Consider the following 20,111-nt stretch of genomic DNA (forward strand, 5'->3'; position numbering starts at 1 on the left):
TTATAGTTTTGTATGCCATTTATGTTGCTTTGTGTCTTAATTTGTTTAATGTTTTATCATTTTGTGTCTTAACTTGTCTCATTTTTATCATTTTGTGTTTAAATTTGTCAATTTTTACCATTCTATATCTCTTTTGTGTCGTTTTATGTCCTAATTCTTTAAATTTCCATCATTTTCAGTCTTTTTTTCTGTAATTTTGGCCTCAGTTTGTCTCATTTTTGTCATTTTGTGTCGTAATTTGTCTCATATTAATCATTTTATGTCTTAATTTGTCTCATTTTTACCATTTTGTGTCTTAATTTTTCTAGTTTTTGTCATTTTGTGTCTTAATTTGTCTCATTTTTTACCATTCTATCTCCTTTGTGTCGTTTTATGTCCTAATTCTTTCAATTTCTGTCATTTTCAGTCTTTTTTTCTGTAGTTTTGGCCTCAGTTTGTCTCATTTTTGTAGTTTTTCTGTTTTAATTTGTCTTATTTTTGCCATTTTGTTTCACCTTTGTGTCATTTTGAGTCTTAAATTGTCTGAGTTTTGTAGTTTTGAGTCATAATTTCTCTATTTACTGTCAGTTTGTGTTTTATATGTCTGTTTTTTTCTCATTTTCAGCTTTATTTCTGTAAATGTGTGTCTCATTTTAATAGTTTTGTCTCTCAGTTTGACTAATTGTTGTAGTTTTGTCTCAGTTTGTCTCATGTAGAATGTAGTTTTCAAACATGAAAACCTGCTCTGACTGGGGGTTTGAGGCTCAGAGATGAAACTGTAAATGACTCCTTAGTTTTTCTTCATATTCCAACTCCCCCATAATCAGAACTGATTCCATCTGCTTGTCCAACATTCCAGATCCTGAATCAGTGGTTAGAAATCAGAGTGAAAGTGGTGGACGGTCAGTTTGTGGCTGCTGGAGGAAGCAGTGTGTTGATCAGAAGCTGCAGTTTGTGACTCTGCTGCTCCTTCAGTCAGGTTTTAATTAGACTCAGTCCATTTGTTGGTCTTTAACAGGAAAAAGGTTGAATGTTGAAATAATCCGTCACATGAAATGAGTGGGAATCAGCCTGTAAAATGTGCTCTTATTGTGAAAGTCTGCCTGCTGCTTCCTCATAGGTGGAGTCCTGACTGGTTCCAGGAAACAGATCACCTGTCTGAGCGTCCAGGAGTGGACTGGAAACTTTCTTCTTCTTCTTCAGCGCTTTGAATAAAGTGTAAGTTTGCTTTGTTTGCTGCTTTAACTTCAGTAATGTTGCTGTTTGTTTCTGCTCTGTGATGTTTCTACATGTTCACTTCTTATTTCAGCACAAACTTTGGATGACTGCTGTTTAAACATGGATCAATATGATTATTTGGTTATTGATTGACTGCAATCAGTCAATATTTCTATGAGATTATTGATGGACTTGAGTCAGTTTGATGAGCTGCTGATGTTTCTTTGTTTGTTCTCAATCCAAACTGCATGGTGTCTTTTTGACTTTGGGTTTGTGGGTGAGTCTCTGCAGCTCCATGACTCCATCTGCTGGACTGATAGTAGAAGTGCAGCAGCTGATCTTTTCCAGGAGGATTTGAGTGGATCAATGATGTTTGTTTCCTGTGCAGGTGAAGGTAGAAAGTGTGTGTGAGCTGCTGTGTGTTATTAGTACATGTATGTCAGTACACAGAGTACATGTATATCAGTACACAGAGTACATGTATATCAGTACACAGAGTACATGTATGTCAGTACACAGAGTACATGTATATCAGTACACAGAGTACATGTATGTCAGTACACAGAGTACATGTATATCAGTACACAGAGTACATGTATATCAGTACTCTAACACTCCTTCTCATTCAATGCTTTTTATTCATTTGTGTTATTTTCTACATTGTAGATTAATACTGAATATTAACACTTTTCTGTTCACAACATAGTTCCATATGTGTTCTTTTATAGTTTGGGTGTCTTCAGTGTTAATCTTCAAGGTCCAAACTGTTGACTGCTAGTGGATATACAGAGTACATGAATAATGAGAGTATTTTCATTACATTTTAACAGATGCATACAGTTTGTGTGTATATTTATACTGCAGTATAATAGTATAATAGTACAGTATTTTGAATCCTTATACTCTGCATGTAGTAGTACTATTACATGCATTAAACAGTACTATTACCAGTGTGTAACGGTACTGTACACATTAATGTACTTTATTTCCACTATTTTATTTCCTCCATGGTGTCTCGACCACTTCATGGTGTTTTTGGTCCGTTTCAGGCGATCGCTGCCCCCCCACCACACCAGCTTTTCCACAATCAGCTGATCACCTGATCAGCTCTATGCCAAGCAGATGTGTTGCACTGGGAGGCTAATGGTCCCACCAGATACTGACTGGTTTTCTGACCCCCCAGTACAGTTAAAGTGCACATTTCACAGTGTCCTTTTATTGAGGCCAGTCTGAGGAACACCTGAGCAATAATCCTGCTGTCTAATCAGCATCTGGATCTGCCTGAAATGTATGTGGATCCATGAGAGACATTTACTGCAGTAATGAGCTGTTTAGTAGCAGTCAGTGTTTGGTCTGGACTCTGAACAGACTCAGTATAAAAGTATAAAACCCTGATATGAGGCTCTGATCCTGGACCAGATAGAAAATCATTAACCTGAAGGACATTCTGGTGGCAGATATTGTTCAGAAAACAAAATGAGTTGACAGTAAAGCTGAAGTTCCCTCCATAAACTCAGATCCTGCTTGGTAGTCCAGACCTCAGAGCTGATTCATGGTTCAGCCTCCATTTTACTCTGAACTAAAATAGAAACTTAACACTTTTGTTTTCGCTCCCATTTTTCATGAGTTGAGCTCAAAGATCTCAGACTTTTTCTATGAACATAAAAGGTCTGTTTCTCTCCAATATTGTCCACAGATGTGTCTAAATGTGTGTCAGTGAGAACTTCTCCTCTGTCCAGATAATCCATCCTCCTCACAGGTGTGGCAGATCCAGATGCTGATTAGACAGCAGGATTATTGCTCAGGTGTGCCTCAGGCTGGCCTCAATAAAATAATAACATTTGCTGTCTGATGGTTTGGTCCAGAGGTTCTCTAAAGGGTTAAAGAGGGCAGGACTAAGTGGGCAGCTCTGTCTGCATCCTCTTTGCAGGGCTCTAGAGTTGGACAAATTCCCCTTTATTTAGATCCTGGTGGTGGGAGATGAGTGGATTGTTTTAATGGTTGTATAAATTTACTAGTGAACCCAAATCCAGCCTTTACTTGGTAGAGAAATTCCAGCCAACAGAGGGGAACGTCTTCTGAGCATCTCAGCTGAGAGGATTTCACTCTTTCTGCCTTTGTTTCTAGAGTCAGTGATGTGGAGACTTTACCAATATTGTGCTGCGTCTGCCTGTTTGCTATAAACCCAGTTTGATCCTCGTCTATCAGAAACAGGAGGATTTTTTCCAACCTCTCAGACAGAATTGATGCATACAGTTTATAATGGATGTTGAAAACACTGATTGGCTGATATGATTTACACTCCAGCTGATCTTTTCCTTCTTTTAGTCTTCCAGAGATGAAGGCCTCCTTCCTAGAGGGAGGCGAGCCTCCTGTCAGAACAGGATTAAAACAGGTTTGAAGCAATAGAACCAAAGGTTGTGTCATCAGTTTGTAGCATTCTGGTGGGAATCCATCAGAACCTGGTGATTTACTGGCAATGAGGCCGGATATTATTGATCTATATCCTGGCTAGAAATCTCCCAGCTAAGTTTTTCATTCTACTAGTCCATGAGAGACATTTCTTGCAGCAATGAGCTGTTTAGTAGCAGTCAGTGTTTGGTCTGGACTCTGAACAGACTCAGTATAAAAGTATAAAACCCTGATATGAGGCTCTGATCCTGGACTCCAGTCTGACTCTGATCCTGGACTTGTTCTGTGAAGGATCAGAGTTCATGTTTATTTGGAGCCTCTGTTGGTCAAAGTGTAATAATGTGGGATCATCTTTGTGTTGTGGTCCAGTGACTGCAGAGTGACTTCCATGAGTAATATTTAACAGACAGCAGTGAGCGCCCCCTGCTGGTTCCCCTCAGTGTTGCTGTCAGTGATCCTGTAGGATTAACTGCAGTCCTGCTGCTACACAACAACCTCCACCACACCAACAACACAACTGTTCATTAACTGCTGACATTTTCTTTGACTTTATCAGGGAGACACGATGACGTCAGAGGTGCTCTTGAACATCCTGGATGATCTGGATGATGATCAGCTGTCTAAATTCCAGTGGTTCCTGCAGAAACCCAACAATGTTCAAGGCCTCCCAGCCATCACAAAGAGCCGACTACAGACACTAGACAGGTGTAAAACTGTGGATGTGATGGTGGAGACTTATGGACTTCAGAGAGCTGTGCAGGTGACCAGGGTGGTTTTAGAGAAGATCTCCAGGAATGATCTGCTGCAGAGGTTTCCTGCCAGCAGCTCAGGACCAGAAGGTCAGTCACAAGACAAGAACAACATGATATCATTACAGTCAGAATGATGCATGATGTTGCTGCTACAGTTTGATAGAGTTCAGGTTCTGTCAGTTTTTCCTGAGTCCACATGTAAGATCAGTTCCTCTGTAAAATCTACTGATCAACCTACTGACTGAATGCTGCCCCCTGCTGTTTAAACCTTGATAGAACACCAAAATTAGTTCTGTATGAGCTGACCTTCTGTGGAAGCAAAGCATGTCCCACCTGTCCTCACTAAATTATGAGCCGATCAGACAGTTTCTGAAGATTCTTCATTCATACTGTTTAGCTGGGAGTGATCCTGCAGTTTACAACCAGAGGGAAGCTGACCAATCAGCTCTCAGTAAGGGCAGAACAATGTTGTTGAAGCAGCTGCATTCCAAATCACAAACCTTTAAATTTAAATACATGCTACAGTTGACCTCACAAAGTATTCACTGTGTCCTGTAGTGTGCATCCAATTAGAACATACTACTGATGATGATGAGGTGAAGCCAGAACTCTCTGTTCTTCAGAATGGTCTGGATATTCCAGACTAATGTCAGAGTAACATCAGGTTTTACTTTGAAGGAGCAGTTTGGTGTCAGAAAACCAGAGTTAATCAACACCATAAACTCATCAATTAATGTCAACATAAAGTCCCTTCTAAGTCTGCTGTAAGTGAAATAAATGAAAGCAGTAAGCAGTGGAGAATATAACATGTGATCTCTGTCTGTCTGTCTGTCAGTTCATGTCAGTGATGTTGGGGAGACTTCAGAGAACAGAGAACCTTCCTCCTCTCAGACTCAGCCTCCTCTTCCACAGACTGAAGGTAAAACTGATGGATTCTTTGGTCTGTAAAGAAAGATGGCAGCAGTTCCTCATGCCTGAAATGGAAGCTGAGTTTCAGCAGGTTGTTTTGTACAACACAGAACAGTGGTTGTCTATGGAGTTGCATGAGGCAGCAGGTTGTAGTGTAGCTGTAGCATAACGGTCAGTTTTGTAGCTGGTGATCCTCAAATCCAATTTTCTAAACTGGTGTCCATTTTAAGCTAATTTCTGAGCCTTTTGATGGTGAAGAAAACTGTACTCAATGACACCTTGACTGTCTTCAATTTCTCTGTAGGAAAGACCTACATTTTAAGTGTTATGATGGTCTGTCTCTCTTCTATTGTTAATTACCTTTTCCTCTCCTTTTTTATAGCAACACACTACTTTCTGCAGTACAATACTGTTCAAATAATGCTCTGGAGGGTTCCACAGTGTGTTCCAACACTACTTTATGCAGACAGAGGGGGTTGGAAGGAATCTAGAAAAGTTGGGACACCTGTAGGATTTGGTAGCACCAACTTTCAAGGCTTGATCAACCTCCATTGCTGCAGAACAGCTTTAAGTTGTTAAACCATTTCTGTTGCCTGAAAAAGGCCTTTTTATATAATTCTGAAACGTACATTGTTCTTCAGTTTTGGGTAACTTTATCTTTTTCTTTTTTTTTACTTCTGGCAGTTCACTACTTGCCTTTGTTCCATTTCAAGGTACTCACTGGACTTGAACTACTTGAATTTCAAAGAAAAAACAGAAAAATTGGGGCATTCTAAAAGTTTTGACTGGTAGTGTACTGATAAGGGCTCCAGTGAGTCCAGAACAGGACTGCTGGTTCAGCTCTCTGTTTTTAGGTTCTATTGTCTGAAGCATAGGTTTCAAACTCTGGCCCGTGGGCCAGATTTGGTCCGCAATGTAATTATATTTGGCTCGCGAGGCAATACTAAATAACTACCAGAACCGGCCCTCTGGTTTTATATAGCGCATGTACAGCTATTATTACAAATCCCAGAATGCTCTGCTGGTGTTTTGGCGCATCAATCAGGACAAGACCATAAACTCCAGCCGTTTCTCAATATACATACTTGTCCATATCATAGACTGTACAGTCTGTGATCCGTACTTGCGTTCTCACGTACTCGTGAAACGTCATCAGTCAGAGACCAAGTACTGATGCAATTTAAAGTAGCATCTGGCTGAGAATGGATGAAATATCCGGATGTGTTCTGGCTCCGCCCACGTCATGGAGACTGCATCAGACCAGACTTGAGTGGACTTGGGGCAGCCAAAAAAACAACATCCCAACCTGTGGTTAATTTATCAAGATAAAGCCTGATCAAAAATGTACTCTTATTGTTTCAGAGATGTGAACATCCAGGTTAGACAGCTATGACCAGATGATCAGCCTCACTGTAGCCACCAAGAGCAGCCTTAGCTGCCGCTGGATCTGACCGTTCTATAGCGGTTAAACTGGGATATTAGCATAGACTGTATATCTATGGATATTAGTAGTTTTACGTTTATTTAATGGTCACATTTTGGCCTCACAGTGTATTTTTTTTAATTGTTTCAAGAAAAATCAGTTTGAAAGTTAAAGTTAATGTTCATAACTTTATATTGTTCATGTTTTACTCAGCCACTGACTGTAATAATAAGAGATAGAAATTAAACATAAAACATCATGTATTTTCAAGTTTTGTTTCTGAGTCTTTTCACTATTAAAAATATGTATGTTTTTGTTCTAGTCTTTATATTTATTTATATTTGCTTTTAGGACTTAATTTAATTAAATATAATTAAAAATTGCAAAAAAAAAGTGAAGAACAAAAATAAAAACATTAGTTTTACGGCTTTACAAAAGATATTTCTTCTATTTTCATTTCTGCAATTCATTTTTGCCATGGAAGAGGATAAACATTGTCCGAAGAAGAAAAGCTGTGATTATTCAACATGGAAAATTAAATTCCACTTATCAACAAATAAGCAAACAAATATGAAGATCAAAGTGTGTTATTAGCCATTTATTGAATAAAAAAGAAAGTTATAATAGTTTAAAACTCACAGGTAGACCAAATAAAATTGGAGAAAGACGTATTAAAAAATCATTGATCTTGTTCAGGAAAAATCAACCACTGCAATGAAAATAAAAACTAAGTTAGACATTGATTACAGCACAAGGTCTATTCAAAGAATTTAGACCATCGAAGGGTTAAAATACACCAAAATGTGAGGAAAACCTTTTACGGATGACATTTATAGAATTGAACTGGCTAAAAAAATGTTTAATTTCCAGGGTTAAATGTAATCTGGATAGTCCTGGTGGGTTTAAATTCTATTGGCATCATATCGATGCTGAAACCATGTTTTATCCAGAGATAGCTGGAGTTATGGAAGGTTTTTATGGAAAAAATAAAATCTGTTTAGAATTTATTGATGAAATGACAAATTCAGAATCTTATATAAAACTTGTGAAAAAAACACTGAACCACTTATTTACTCTAAAAATGAAAAATATATCTATCAATAAGACAACACATCATGCCACAAATCACAGAAGATCACAGAATACTGTGGAAAGAGTGATATAGATGTGATGAACTGGCTGCCAAGTCCTCAGACCTTAATCCCATCAGAAAGTTATGGAGATTTATGGCAAGAAAAGTTCATAATGATGGAAAACGGTTCAATAACAAGGATGATCTGAAAAATTAATTATTAAAGCATGGGACAGAATTGATGAGAAATTGCTGCTTTCTCTGATTCAGAGCCAAAAAGGTGAGCAGAAGTGACTTTGCTTTATGGGAGATGATAAATGATGAAGCTTTGATCTTTTTGTTGCCATTTTTAATTATATTTAATCAAATTTGGCCTTCAAAGTAAATATAAAGAACTATATAGACTCAAACAAAAAAAAAGACATATTTCAAGTAGTGAAAGGACTCAAAAAACAAAATTTGAAAATATATGATATTCTATCTTTAAATTCATATCTGTTCTTATTGTTATGTTGCAAACTGTATATTGTATAGTATTAAGCTTTGCTTCTTCCATATTCAGTGTTTCAGCAAAACATGGTTGAGTCCATATGAAAAGGTTCATTGTTATATTTGGAGGATGATTTTTTCAGTGAATAACAATGTTGGCCTGCGACTTTGTCCAAGTTTTAAATTTTGGCCCACTGTGTATTTGAGATTGACACCCCTGGTCTAAAGGTTCTTGCCCTAATAGGAACTCTAAGAACAGCTTAATCTGGACTTCAGGTAACCCACCTACCTTCTGACTGCCTCCATAGTTAACCATCTGGGTAGCCTAGGATGTTTTTTACAGCGACAAATCAAAGTAAAGATGGTTTTTACCTTAGCTGACATGTTTCGACTGCAACTGCAGTCTTCTTCAGAGCGTCATCCGACGTGTGATGACATGTCCTTTTTATCATGTGACTGGTCTGACAGATCTGTCAGAATCTGTCAGATAGGCCACGCCCCCCGCCATCCGGTGGTCTCTGGAGGATGGAGTCCCAGGTATTAGAGGGTGTAGACCCCCTCGTCCCGGTTCATGGAGCAGCTCGCCTGCTTCCTGATCTCAATGGCCTCCTTGATCCATCGTTTATGCTTGTTGGTCTCCGATGTTACAATCCTCCCCCTGTCCCAGTCCATGATGTGATTATTTCTTTTGCAGTGATCCATGATGGCTGATTTTTTGTTTTCTTGTTCGGCTTTTTCTTTTTGTGTTCTTGTGAGTTGTCCGATTGTTTCCTTTTCACATTCTGTCTGGTGTTCTTTTCGTCTTGTGCTGAATGATCTGCCTGTTTCTCCAATGTATGTTTTCTTGCAAGATTTGCACGGAATTTCATAAATGATGTTGCATTTCTTGTCTGGTTCTATTTTGTCTTTGGGATGGACTAATAGCTGTCGGAGTTTTGTATGTGGTTTTACTGCTGTATTGATGTTGTGTTTTTTCATTATGCGCTGTATGGGTTCTGTTATCCCACAGATATATGGGATGGTGATTGTGTCTTTGTTTTTATTGTCCGGTTGTTGTGTGCGTTTTGTTTGTGTTTCCTTTCGTTTTTTTACTTTGTTTTTAGCTTGTTGTTTTCCCTTGTTTATGGCCCATGTCAGGTATTGGCAGTGTATGAGTGCGTTCTTGATGTGTTTTTCCTCCTCCTGTCTGTCTTTATCATCTGTTATGATACTGGTCCATTCATAAAGTGTTCTAACTACTGATAGTTTGTGAGCTGTGGGATGTTCTGATGTCCAGAGGAGGTTCTGGTCTGTTCATAAAGTGTTCTAACTACTGATAGTTTGTGAGCTGTGGGATGTTCTGATGTCCAGAGGAGGTTCTGGTCCGTTCATAAAGTGTTCTAACTACTGATAGTTTGTGAGCTGTGGGATGTTCTGATGTCCAGAGGAGGTACTGGTCTGTATGTGTAGGTTTCCTGTAAAATGTGATCTTAATGCTGCCGTCTTGTCTGTGGTGTATGTTTAAGTCCAAAAATGAAATGGTCCGGTTTATTTCTTCTTCGTGCGTGAATTGTATATTTCCTGTGTCGTCCATGTTGTTCAGATGATCGGTAAGTTCTTGTGTGTGTCCAGATTTTATTATTTCCAGGATGTCATCAACGTATCGTTTCCAGAGTGTGGGTCTGCAGTGTGTGGATGGCTTTCGTTTCTAGGTCCTCCATGAAGAAATTACTCATTATTGCAGATAGTGGATCTGCCATTGCAAAACCTTGTTTTTGACTGTAAATAATTCCTTTGAACTGAAAATAGGTGGATGTGGCAACGAACCGGAGTAGAGTGATGATGTCATTTACTGTGAGGTTTGTGCGTTTTTTCAGTGTCCTGTCCTTCTTAAGTCGCTCTTGTACAATGTGTAATGTGACATCAACGGGGGTTATTGTGAATAATGAGACTACGTTGTGTGAAATGAATATCTCGTCTTTTTGTACTGTAAGATTGTTGAGTTCTTGTGCCAGTTGTTGTGAGTTCTTGCAGTGATGTTGTGATGTACCGAGGAGGGGTTTGATGATTTCTACTAAAGCTTTTGAGAGGTTGTAGGTGACTGATCCGATGCTGTCTACAATAGGGCGCAGTGGTGTGTCTTTTTTATGTATTTTTGGTGTCCCATATATCCGGGGGGTAACGTTAGCTGTGGGAATGAGGTGGTTGTAAGCTTCCTGTGTTATTTTATTGGTTTCTAATAGTTGCTTGAGCAGAGTTTTTAATGTCCTTTTCTTTTGTTCTGTGGGGTCTTTTTTGAGAATTTCGTATGTGTTCCTGTCCTGTAGCATGTTGGTTAGCTGTTGTTCGTATGTGTCTGTGTCCATGATGACTGTGGTTTGTCCATTATCGGCCAGTAGGATGGTGATGCTGTTGTCCTGTTTGAGTGATTTTATTGCTTTTGTTTCTTGTTTGGTGATGTTACTGTGTGGAAGTTCTGCCGATTTTAAAATGCCTGCTATTGTGTTTCGGCGTTCCAATTTGTGTCCCTGATCCTGTAATGTCTGGCATGCTAATTCTGTTGCTAATATGAAATCTTCGTGTGGTATTGTGGTGGGTGTGATGGCGAAATTAAGGCCTCTGGCTAAAACTGTTCAGGTTCCGTGAGGGTGTGTTGTGATAAGTTTCGTACCCATTCGTTATTGAATTGTGTGTGTGTGTGTTTGTTTGTTTTTTCTTTCTCTTAGCTTGCTCAGTTTTTGGATGTGGCGATTTTTTGTTGTAATGAATTCTTCTTTGTGTATGCGTTTTAAATGTGAACTTATTTCTTTGTGTATGTCTGGCTCCAAAGTGAGGCGTTCTTTGAGTTCGTTTGAATAATCCTGTATTAAGTGTGTTAATTTTTTCCAGTTTATTTACCATAGTCCTTATCCTCTCTCTGATGAGAGCCTTCTTTGCTTTGTTTATTATGTTTTCTGCATTTTTGTTGGGATGGGGTTCCTGATGTTAAGGCTTTTCGGTGTTATGTCCTCATTTTTGCATCGGCGATTGAATGTAAGGTGGTTTCTGTGGCGTGCTCTCTTCTTTTCCAGCTTTTCCAAATGGTGGAATATTATGACACAGTCTTTTTCCAGTCTTCCTCGTAATATTTGGACAATATTCATTTTGTCGTTAACTATCATGGGATAACGTTATTTTTTATACTGACAAATCAAAGGGAAGATGGTTTTACCTTACCTGACATATTCAGAGCGTCATCAGACGTGTGCTGGCTTGTCCTTTTTTATCATGTGACCAGTCTGACAGATCTGTCAGAATCTGTCAGATAGGCCACGCCCCCCGCCGTCCGGTGGTCTCTGGAGGATGGAGTCCCAGGTCACCTGATAAAAAGGACACGTCAGCACACGTTGGATGACGCTCTGAAGAAGACTGCAGTTGCAGTTGAAACATGTCAGCTAAGGTAAAAACCATCTTCTCTTTGATTTGTCGGTGTAAAAAATAGCGTTATCCTATGATAGTTAATGAAAAATTGAACATTATCCAAACATCTGGGTAGCCCTTTAGCAGAGTTTCCCTTTCAGTCAGTTTTTTCAGTCAGTTTTTTCTGTCACTTTCCTCCAAATGATCAGGTTAAATTGCTGCATTATGTGTAGAGTTTAGGATGAAACCCCCAGGATAAGTTTAGAAAAATCTCACACACACATTTGCCCAACTTTTTATTACCATCAGATGTTATAGGTGACTATTTAAAGGGTTAGTAGTTGCTTTGTTGCTTGTGTTTTTCCAACAACAACAACAGAGGTTTCTGTAGACACACACCTCACACTGTTCCCTTCATGTTTGACACAGATGAGACTGTTCCGGTACCAGAACCACGTCCCATCAGATATTACCAACAGAAGCTTCAGTCAAACTTCCAGGACACGTTTAAGGTTACAACAGAGGGGTGGGCATCAGATGAGCAGCTTTTTGTTGATATCTACACAGAGGTGTACATCACAGCTGGCCAGGACGTGCACGTCAACACACAGCATGAGGTCCTACAGATTGACAAGGTATGGAAGCCATCAGACACAGAGACACAGATCCAACCCAGAGACATTTTCAAGCATCCTTCTGGAAAAGACATACCCATCAGAACAGTGCTGACCAATGGGATTGCTGGGATTGGAAAAACATTCCTCGTGCACAAGTTTGTGTTGGACTGGGCCAAAGAAAGAACTAATCAAGACGTGCATCTTATTTTCCCATTCACTTTCCGTGCCCTGAATTCACTGCAGGGAAAAGAGTTTGGTTTGGCAGAGCTCATTCATTTCTGTATCCCAGAAACTAAAGACGTCACAGTGGAGGCTCTGAATTACATCTTTACAGCTCTGCAGTCATCAGGAACCAGCAGCTACAAGAAGAGCAGATTCAAACTGCTGTTTGTGTTTGATGGACTGGACGAGAATCGCCTTCATCTGGACTTTGATGTCAACAACATTCCCTCCGTGGACGTAACAAAGTCAACTAAAATAGAAGTCCTGCTGAGGGAACTTATCAGTGGAAAACTGTTGCGTTCAGCTCGCCTCTGGATAACCACACGACCTGCAGCAGCCAATCAGATCCCTCAAAACCTCGTCAACACTACAACAGAGGTCAGAGGTTTCACCGACCCACAGAAGGAGGAGTACTTCAGGAAGAGATCCAGAGATGAGGAGCAGGCCAGCAGCATCATCTCCCACATGAAGACGTCACGAAGCCTCCACATCATGTGCCACATCCCAGTGTTCTGCTGGATCACTGCTACAGTTCTGGAGGAGCTGCTGGAAACCAGAGAGGGAGGAGATCTGCCCAGAACCCTGACTGAGATGTACACAGAGTTTCTAAGATTTCAGATTGATCACACAAAAGAAAAGTATGGTCCAAAGAAACGCATTCAGTACATTAAGTCATTAGCTAAACTGGCTTTTGAACAGCTGCAAAAGGGCAACCTGATCTTCTATGAGAAAGATCTGAGAGAAAGTGGCATCGATGTGAGTGAAGCCTCAGTGTACTCAGGAGTGTTCACAGAGATCTTCAAAGCAGAGCGAAGACGGAAACAGGAAAACAAGGTGTTCTGCTTCGTCCATCTGAGTGTTCAGGAGTTTCTGGCTGCTCTTCATGTTCATCTGACCTTCATCAACTCTGGAATCAGCCTGGTGGAAGAACAACAACAAACAACATCCCATTGGTCTGAAATGTTCCAAAGTTACTCAACAGGTTTCTACCAGACAGTTGTGGACGAGGCCTTACAGAGTCCAAACGGACACCTGGACTTGTTCCTGCGCTTCCTCCTGGGTCTGTCACTGCCGACCAATCAGAATCTCCTACGAGGCCTGCTGACACAGACAGGAAGTAGCTCACAGACCAATCAGAAAACAGTCAAGTACATCAAGAAGAAGATCAGTGGGAATCTGTCTGCAGAGAGAAGCATCAATCTGTTCCACTGTCTGAATGAACTGAACGATGTTTCTCTAGTGGAGGAGGTCCAACAGTCCCTGAGATCAGGACGTCTGTCCACAGATAAACTGTCTCCTGCTCAGTGGTCAGCTCTGGTCTTCATCTTACTGTCATCAGAAGAACATCTGGACGTGTTTGACCTGAAGAAATACTCTGCTTCAGAGGAGGTTCTTCTGAGGCTGCTGCCAGTGGTCAAAGCCTCCAAGAAAGTTGTGTAAGTATTTGGAGACTGAAGATCCTTTTTCATTTTGCTGCTGTTTCATCAGAATAATCTGCTTTTTGTCTCTTCAGACTTAATAACTGTAATCTGTCAGAGAGAAGCTGTGGAGCTCTGTCCTCAGTCCTCAGCTCCCAGTCCTCCAGTGTGACAGAGCTGGACCTGACTAACAACAACCTGCAGGATTCAGGAGTGGAGAGTCTTTCTGCTGGACTGGAGAGTCCACACTGTAAACTGGAAGCTCTCAGGTCAGGACTCATCAACCTGTTCAACTGACGACCATTTAAAATGTGTTTTATTCATAATGAGCAGAACAGCTGAGGTGGGAGGTTTTCTGTATTTGTATGACTCAGATCAGTTGTGTTACTGACCTTTAACACTAGTTTCTCTTAATGAGGCCTCTTCCACTACAGGAACTGAACAACCTGGAACCTGCATCACAGAACCAGAACCTGTAAGAACCTGTGAAGTCTTGGTTCAAGGTTCTGTTTTAGTTTCCACTGTTTTAGTTTCCACTGTTTTACTAAATAGAATGTTTCAGATAGACGTTGATGAAAAGGAAACACCAGAACAAACATTTCATGTTCACACTTAAACTTGTTTTATGGCTCTTCTCCAGGTTGTTTTCTCCTGACTAGATCCTTGCTTGTGTTGTTTCTACTCTCAGATGTTTGTCACTTTGGATAAAAGCGTTTTCTAAATGAAACTGTAGAATGTTCAGTTTGTTCAATGACTGAACTCAGTGCAGTTCAGCTGGTGGACAGTTGGACTGTTGTTTCCATTCTTGTTTGAGGTTTAAGTCCAATTCCTTCTCTCCATTGGAGCCCAAACAGCCACTGAAGCAGTGATGCCTTCTGTCTTCACTGAGATCAAAGGGATCCTCAGTTCAGATTCTTTTGGGTTCACCTCCTCAGATGTTGTGGACCCTGATCCCATCACTCCCAACTCTGACTTCACTGGGTGGCAGGACACGTCCCTACCTCAGGTGGTTTATGAGGAACTGAGATTTTGGGTTGAAGAACATGACAACATACTCAGATACTGGCTGAAGATTTTTGGAAAGACTTCCTGGAACAGCAGCTTCCAGGACTCCAGGTCTGTCAGAAATGATGGAGTGAAGCAGCAGCAGCCCTGCAGGTGAGGACAGTCATCATGACTGTTGATAAGCAGTGTCCTCATGTCCTCTGGTCTGTGGGTAAGGTCAGTCCAGTCTTCCTGCTGCTGATGGCTGAGTCCCATCAACTGAAGTGTTGGTGAAGGATAGAACATCCATCCCACCTGTGGTGAGGTTCATGGTCTCTCTGCTCTCCCTGAAGAGGAGCAACACCCTCATAGGGACCCTATGACCCTTTTCAGATGTGAGGCTGTTAAAAGGTTGTTGGTTCCTTTCAGACTGTAGGGACTGAGAGCCAATCACTGGGCAGCAGAGTGTCTCCTCAGACTGAGAGAGAATGAAGAGTCCAGCTCACTGACGCTATGAGGAGTCCAGACTTCATCAAGAGTGGAGATAAACAGTTTAAACACATGAGTTTGGAGATCCTTAGTTTGGTTCCAGTGGGATTCATGTGTCAGTGAAAACCAAAGCATGAGTCTCAACAGCAGAAGTAGAAGTGAAGGAACCTGAAGAACAAGGACTGGAGATCAGAAGATGTTTGTTCTGTAACAACATCAGAGATGTAACCGAGTCTGACAGTGATTTAATCGCTGCCATCAGCATCAAGTTGACTATTTTTCAGATTGTAAAAAGGAAAAAGTCCAAACTGTGACTTGTCCAAGTGTGTGTCCTGATTTGAATCCAACAGACCAACTTTGGGGTATTTTAAAGACAAAGGTAGAGCAACACAAACCCTCCAACAAAGAGCAGATGAAGACATAGTCTCTGAAGATGGTGGAACATCTCTGCAGAAATGTGGTTTCTTCATGCTGAGGAGGATTAAATGTGTCATCAAAAATAAAGGTGGACATAGAAAGTAGTGAAAAAATCCAACATTCTAATGACAGTAATGAAAGATGTACTGACCTTTATTGGATTCATTTCTTGATGTTTGGCCTGTATTCTTCATTTAGTAAATCTAAACTGTCAGATTGTTTTTTATCAGATCAAATACTTTACTGCTCAGCTTCAAAGTAATCTGATTACTGTAATGTGCTATTCTTTGGATTATTTTCACATTTAAATAATATTGCAGAGGACTGTCCTCAGCGCTGCTGTTTTCTGGACATAGTGGGATGTATTTGTTGTTAAATTCACTGCTGTCTTTTCAACAGGACAGAAAATACTGGACTTAATGTATTACTTCTTTTCTTCTCTTTGTCTCTTCAGACTTAATAACTGTAATCTGTCAGAGAGAAGCTGTGGAGCTCTGTCCTCAGTCCTCAGCTCCCAGTCCTCCAGTGTGACAGAGCTGGACCTGACTAACAACAACCTGCAGGATTCAGGAGTGGAGAGTCTTTCTGCTGGACTGGAGAGTCCACACTGTAAACTGGAAGCTCTCAGGTCAGGACTCACACTTTGAAACTGATGTGATTTCTATCAGTGGATAAACAGCTAACCTGAGTAGAATCATTTCTGCTGATGGGATTCATCAAATGAGCTTTTACTGAACTTGTGCAGGACTTTGTCAGGGTTTATTTTTGACATGATTAAATCCCACTAATCATTGTTGAGATTGTTGATTTGCTTGAGACACATGAAATGTGCAGCAAAATGTAGCTGAAAGACAAAGAAGAAAAGAAAGAGTGAGAAACATCCATCCAAGTGTTGTCCATCAGGTTTGTGTTGTTTTGTGTGTGCAGGCTGTCAGGCTGTCTGGTCACAGAGGAAGGTTGTGCTTCTCTGGCCTCAGCTCTGAGCTTCAAGACCTCAAATCTGAGAGAGCTGGACCTGAGCTACAACCATCCAGGAGACTCAGGAGAGAAGATGCTGAGAGCTAAAGTGGAGGATCCAGACTGTAGACTGGAAACTCTCAGGTACAGACAGACAGACACTCTCAGGTACAGACAGACAGACACTCTCAGGAAACTATCAGCCTAATTCACAACAAAGAGTGGAAGCAGAAGAACACTGTTAGCTCAGCTACGCACCATGACTGATGAGAAGGGGAACCTGTTAGCCTAGCTTAGCTCAAAGACAGGAAGCAGGGTAAACTGTTAGCCTAGCTTAGCTCAAAGACAGGAAGCAGGGTAAACTGTTAACCTAGCTTAGCTCAAAGACAGGAAGCAGGGTAAACTGTTAGCCTAGCTTAGCTCAAAGACAGGAAGCAGGGTAAACTGTTAACCTAGCTTAGCTCAAAGACAGGAAGCAGGGTAAACTGTTAACCTAGCTTAGCTCAAAGACAGGAAGCAGGGTAAACTGTTAGCATAGCTCCATGAACAGAGGAAGCATAAATGAGTAAAGCTGAAAAATGAGTGTAAACTGAGCTGGAACGTGACGAGCACAGGACAGGACTTTAGAGATGCTGCATTCAGGTGTCTGTGTCTCCATGTTGGACTGGTCCTTTATCAGTGGAACAGTGTGAGAGCCATGTAACGTCCATGTGTGCTGCTGAAAGAGTCGTTGCTGCTCTGACCGTCCTCCTCCTTTCAGGGTGACGCCTGCTGGAGTCCGATGGTTGACACCAGGTCTGAGGAAGTGTAAGTGTGTTTTAATGGATTGATGGAAACAAAGCAGCACATTCAAGCATCTTCAAAGTGTCACATCTCTGAGGTCATCATCAAAGGTTTAATACTGATCACATGATCCATCAATAACTGCAGCTGTGTTGTGTTTGTTCTCTCCATCAGATTCCTGTCAACTCACAGTCGACACAAACACAGTAAACAGAAAACTCAAACTGTCTGACAACAACAGGAAGGTGACACATGTGGACGAGGATCAGTCGTATCCTGATCATTCAGACAGGTTTGACTACTGGGAACAACTGCTGTGTAGAACTGATCTGACTGGTCGCTGTTACTGGGAGGTCAAGTGGAGAGGAAGGGTTCATATATCGGTGAGTTACAGAGGAATCAGAAGGAAAGGAGACAGTGATGACTGTCTGTTTGGAGGTAATGATCAGTCCTGGAGTCTGTTCTGCTCTGATGTTGGTTACTCTGTCTATCACAATAACAGTCAAACATCCATCAGTTCCTCCTCAGTCTCTGACAGAGTTTCAGTTTATGTGGACGTTCCTGCTGGAACTCTGTCCTTCTACAGAGTCTCCTCTGACTCTCTGATCCACCTCCACACCTTCAACACCACATTCACTCAACCTCTCTATCCTGGATTTGGGTTCTGGGGGTCCAGGTCTTGTTCCTCAGTGTTTCTGTGCTGAGTTGAGTCTCCAGAGTCTCCTCCTGGTAGAGAAACAGTGTTGAACAGATAGTTGAGTCTCTCCATGACTCTGTCCCTCAGAAACATGTTTCCACATTCATGGATTAAATGTGTTTCTTTGTGAAATCCTTCTAAATGATTCCTTGTAAACTTGTTCCTCTTCAAAGATGGAAGTTGTGATTATTCCAGGAGCCAAATGTGGTGTTTGCGTCTTTTTCCAGTCAAATGTTGAGAGTGAAAATCAGGATGTGGTGTTTCCTCTGATGCTCACTTGAACTAAAAGCATTTGAGCTGCACAAAGTGTGAAATGAGAGAGGAAGCAGTGAATCTACAAACTGCTGACAGACTTTCACACATTATTGTCCAGTGAAAATCAGGTTTTTGTGCAGCCAGACTTGATCCTGATTTGAGTGTTTCAGTCCTGTTCTAGTGATGAAATGAGAACTTCCTTCATCTTGTGTGTGATGGAGAAGAATAAAGGGCTGTGGCTAAAAATCCTGACTCTGAGTTCTTCATTACAAACATACATTATATCAGCTGTTTATTATTCATCTGCTTTATTCTACTCAACATGGAACAGAAAAACAAGAACAGGTATAAATTTAAATATAGAATATCGTATATTTTCAAATTTACTGTTTTTGAGTCTTTTTGCAACTAAAAATATGTATTTTTTTTTTTGAGTCTATATAGTCCTTTAAATTTACTTTGAAGGCCAAATTTGATTAAATATAATTAAAAATGGCAACAAAAAGATCAAAGCTTCATCATTTATCATGTCCCATAAAGCAAAGTCACTTCTGCACCTTTTAGACTCTGAATCAGAGAAAGCAGCAATTTCTCATCAATTCTGTCACATGCTTTAATAATTAATTTTTCAGATCATCCTTGTTATTGAACCGTTTTCCATCATTATGAACTTTTCTTGCCATAAATCTCCATAACTTTCTGATGGGATTAAGGTCTGAGGACTTGGCAGCCAGTTCATCACATCTATATCACTCTTTCCACAGTATTCTGTGATCTTCTGTGATTTGTGACATGATGTGTTGTGTTATTGATTGATCCATTTTTCATTTTTACAATAAATAAGTGGTTCAGTGTTTTTTTCATAAGTTTTATATAAGATTCTGAATTTGGTGTTTCATCAACAAATTCTAAACAGATTTTATTTTTTCCATAAAAAGCTTCCATAACTCCAGCTATCTCTGGATAAAAAATGGTTTCAGCATCGATATGATGCCAGTAGAATTTAAACCCACCAGGACTATCCAGATTACATTTAACCCTGGAAATTAAACATTTTTTAACCTATATTCGATTCTATAAATGTTATTCTTGGCCATTAAAGGAGGTTTTCTGCACATTTTGGTGTATTTTAACCCTTCGATGGTCTAAATTCTTTGAATAGACCTTGTGCTGTAATCAATGTCTAACTTAGTTTTTATTTTCATTGCAGTGGTTGATTTTTCCTGAACAAGATCAATGATTTTTTAATACGTCTTTCTCCTATTTTATCTGGTCTAACTGTGGGTTTTAAACTATTATTTATTCAATAAATTACTAATAACACACTTTGATCTTCATGTTTGTTTGCTTATTTGTTGATAAGTGGAATTTAATTTTCCATGTTGAATAATCACAGCTTTTTCTTCTTCAGACAAGGTTTATCCTCTTCCATGGCAACAATGAATTGTAGAAATGAAAATAGAAAAAATATCTTTTGTAAAGCAGGAAAGCGAATGTTTTTATTTTTGTTCTCATCTTTTTTTTGCCATTGAACTAAATTAAGCCCTAAAAGCAAATATAAAGAACTACAAAGACTGTAACAAAAAACTACATATTTTTAGTTGTGAAAAGATTCAGAAATAAAACTTGAAAATATATGA

General features: G+C 40.1%; 1 protein-coding gene across 1 annotated transcript; it reads left to right on the forward strand.

Annotated features, from left to right (window-relative positions):
- The first annotated feature begins 537 nt into the window (after positions 1 to 537).
- Positions 538 to 18,717, forward strand: LOC111578511 (NACHT, LRR and PYD domains-containing protein 12-like). The gene is made up of 7 exons (XM_055008365.1): positions 538 to 1,197; positions 4,166 to 4,448; positions 12,062 to 13,907; positions 13,985 to 14,158; positions 16,707 to 16,880; positions 17,497 to 17,543; positions 17,694 to 18,717. Exons 2-7 carry the CDS (start codon positions 4,175 to 4,177, stop codon positions 18,221 to 18,223), a joined length of 3,045 nt encoding a protein of 1,014 aa, XP_054864340.1. The 5' UTR covers positions 538 to 1,197; positions 4,166 to 4,174; the 3' UTR covers positions 18,224 to 18,717.
- Positions 18,718 to 20,111: the final 1,394 nt, after the last annotated feature.

Source organism: Amphiprion ocellaris, chromosome 24, assembly GCF_022539595.1.
Source record: "Amphiprion ocellaris isolate individual 3 ecotype Okinawa chromosome 24, ASM2253959v1, whole genome shotgun sequence".
Classification (NCBI taxonomy): Eukaryota; Metazoa; Chordata; class Actinopteri; family Pomacentridae; genus Amphiprion; species Amphiprion ocellaris.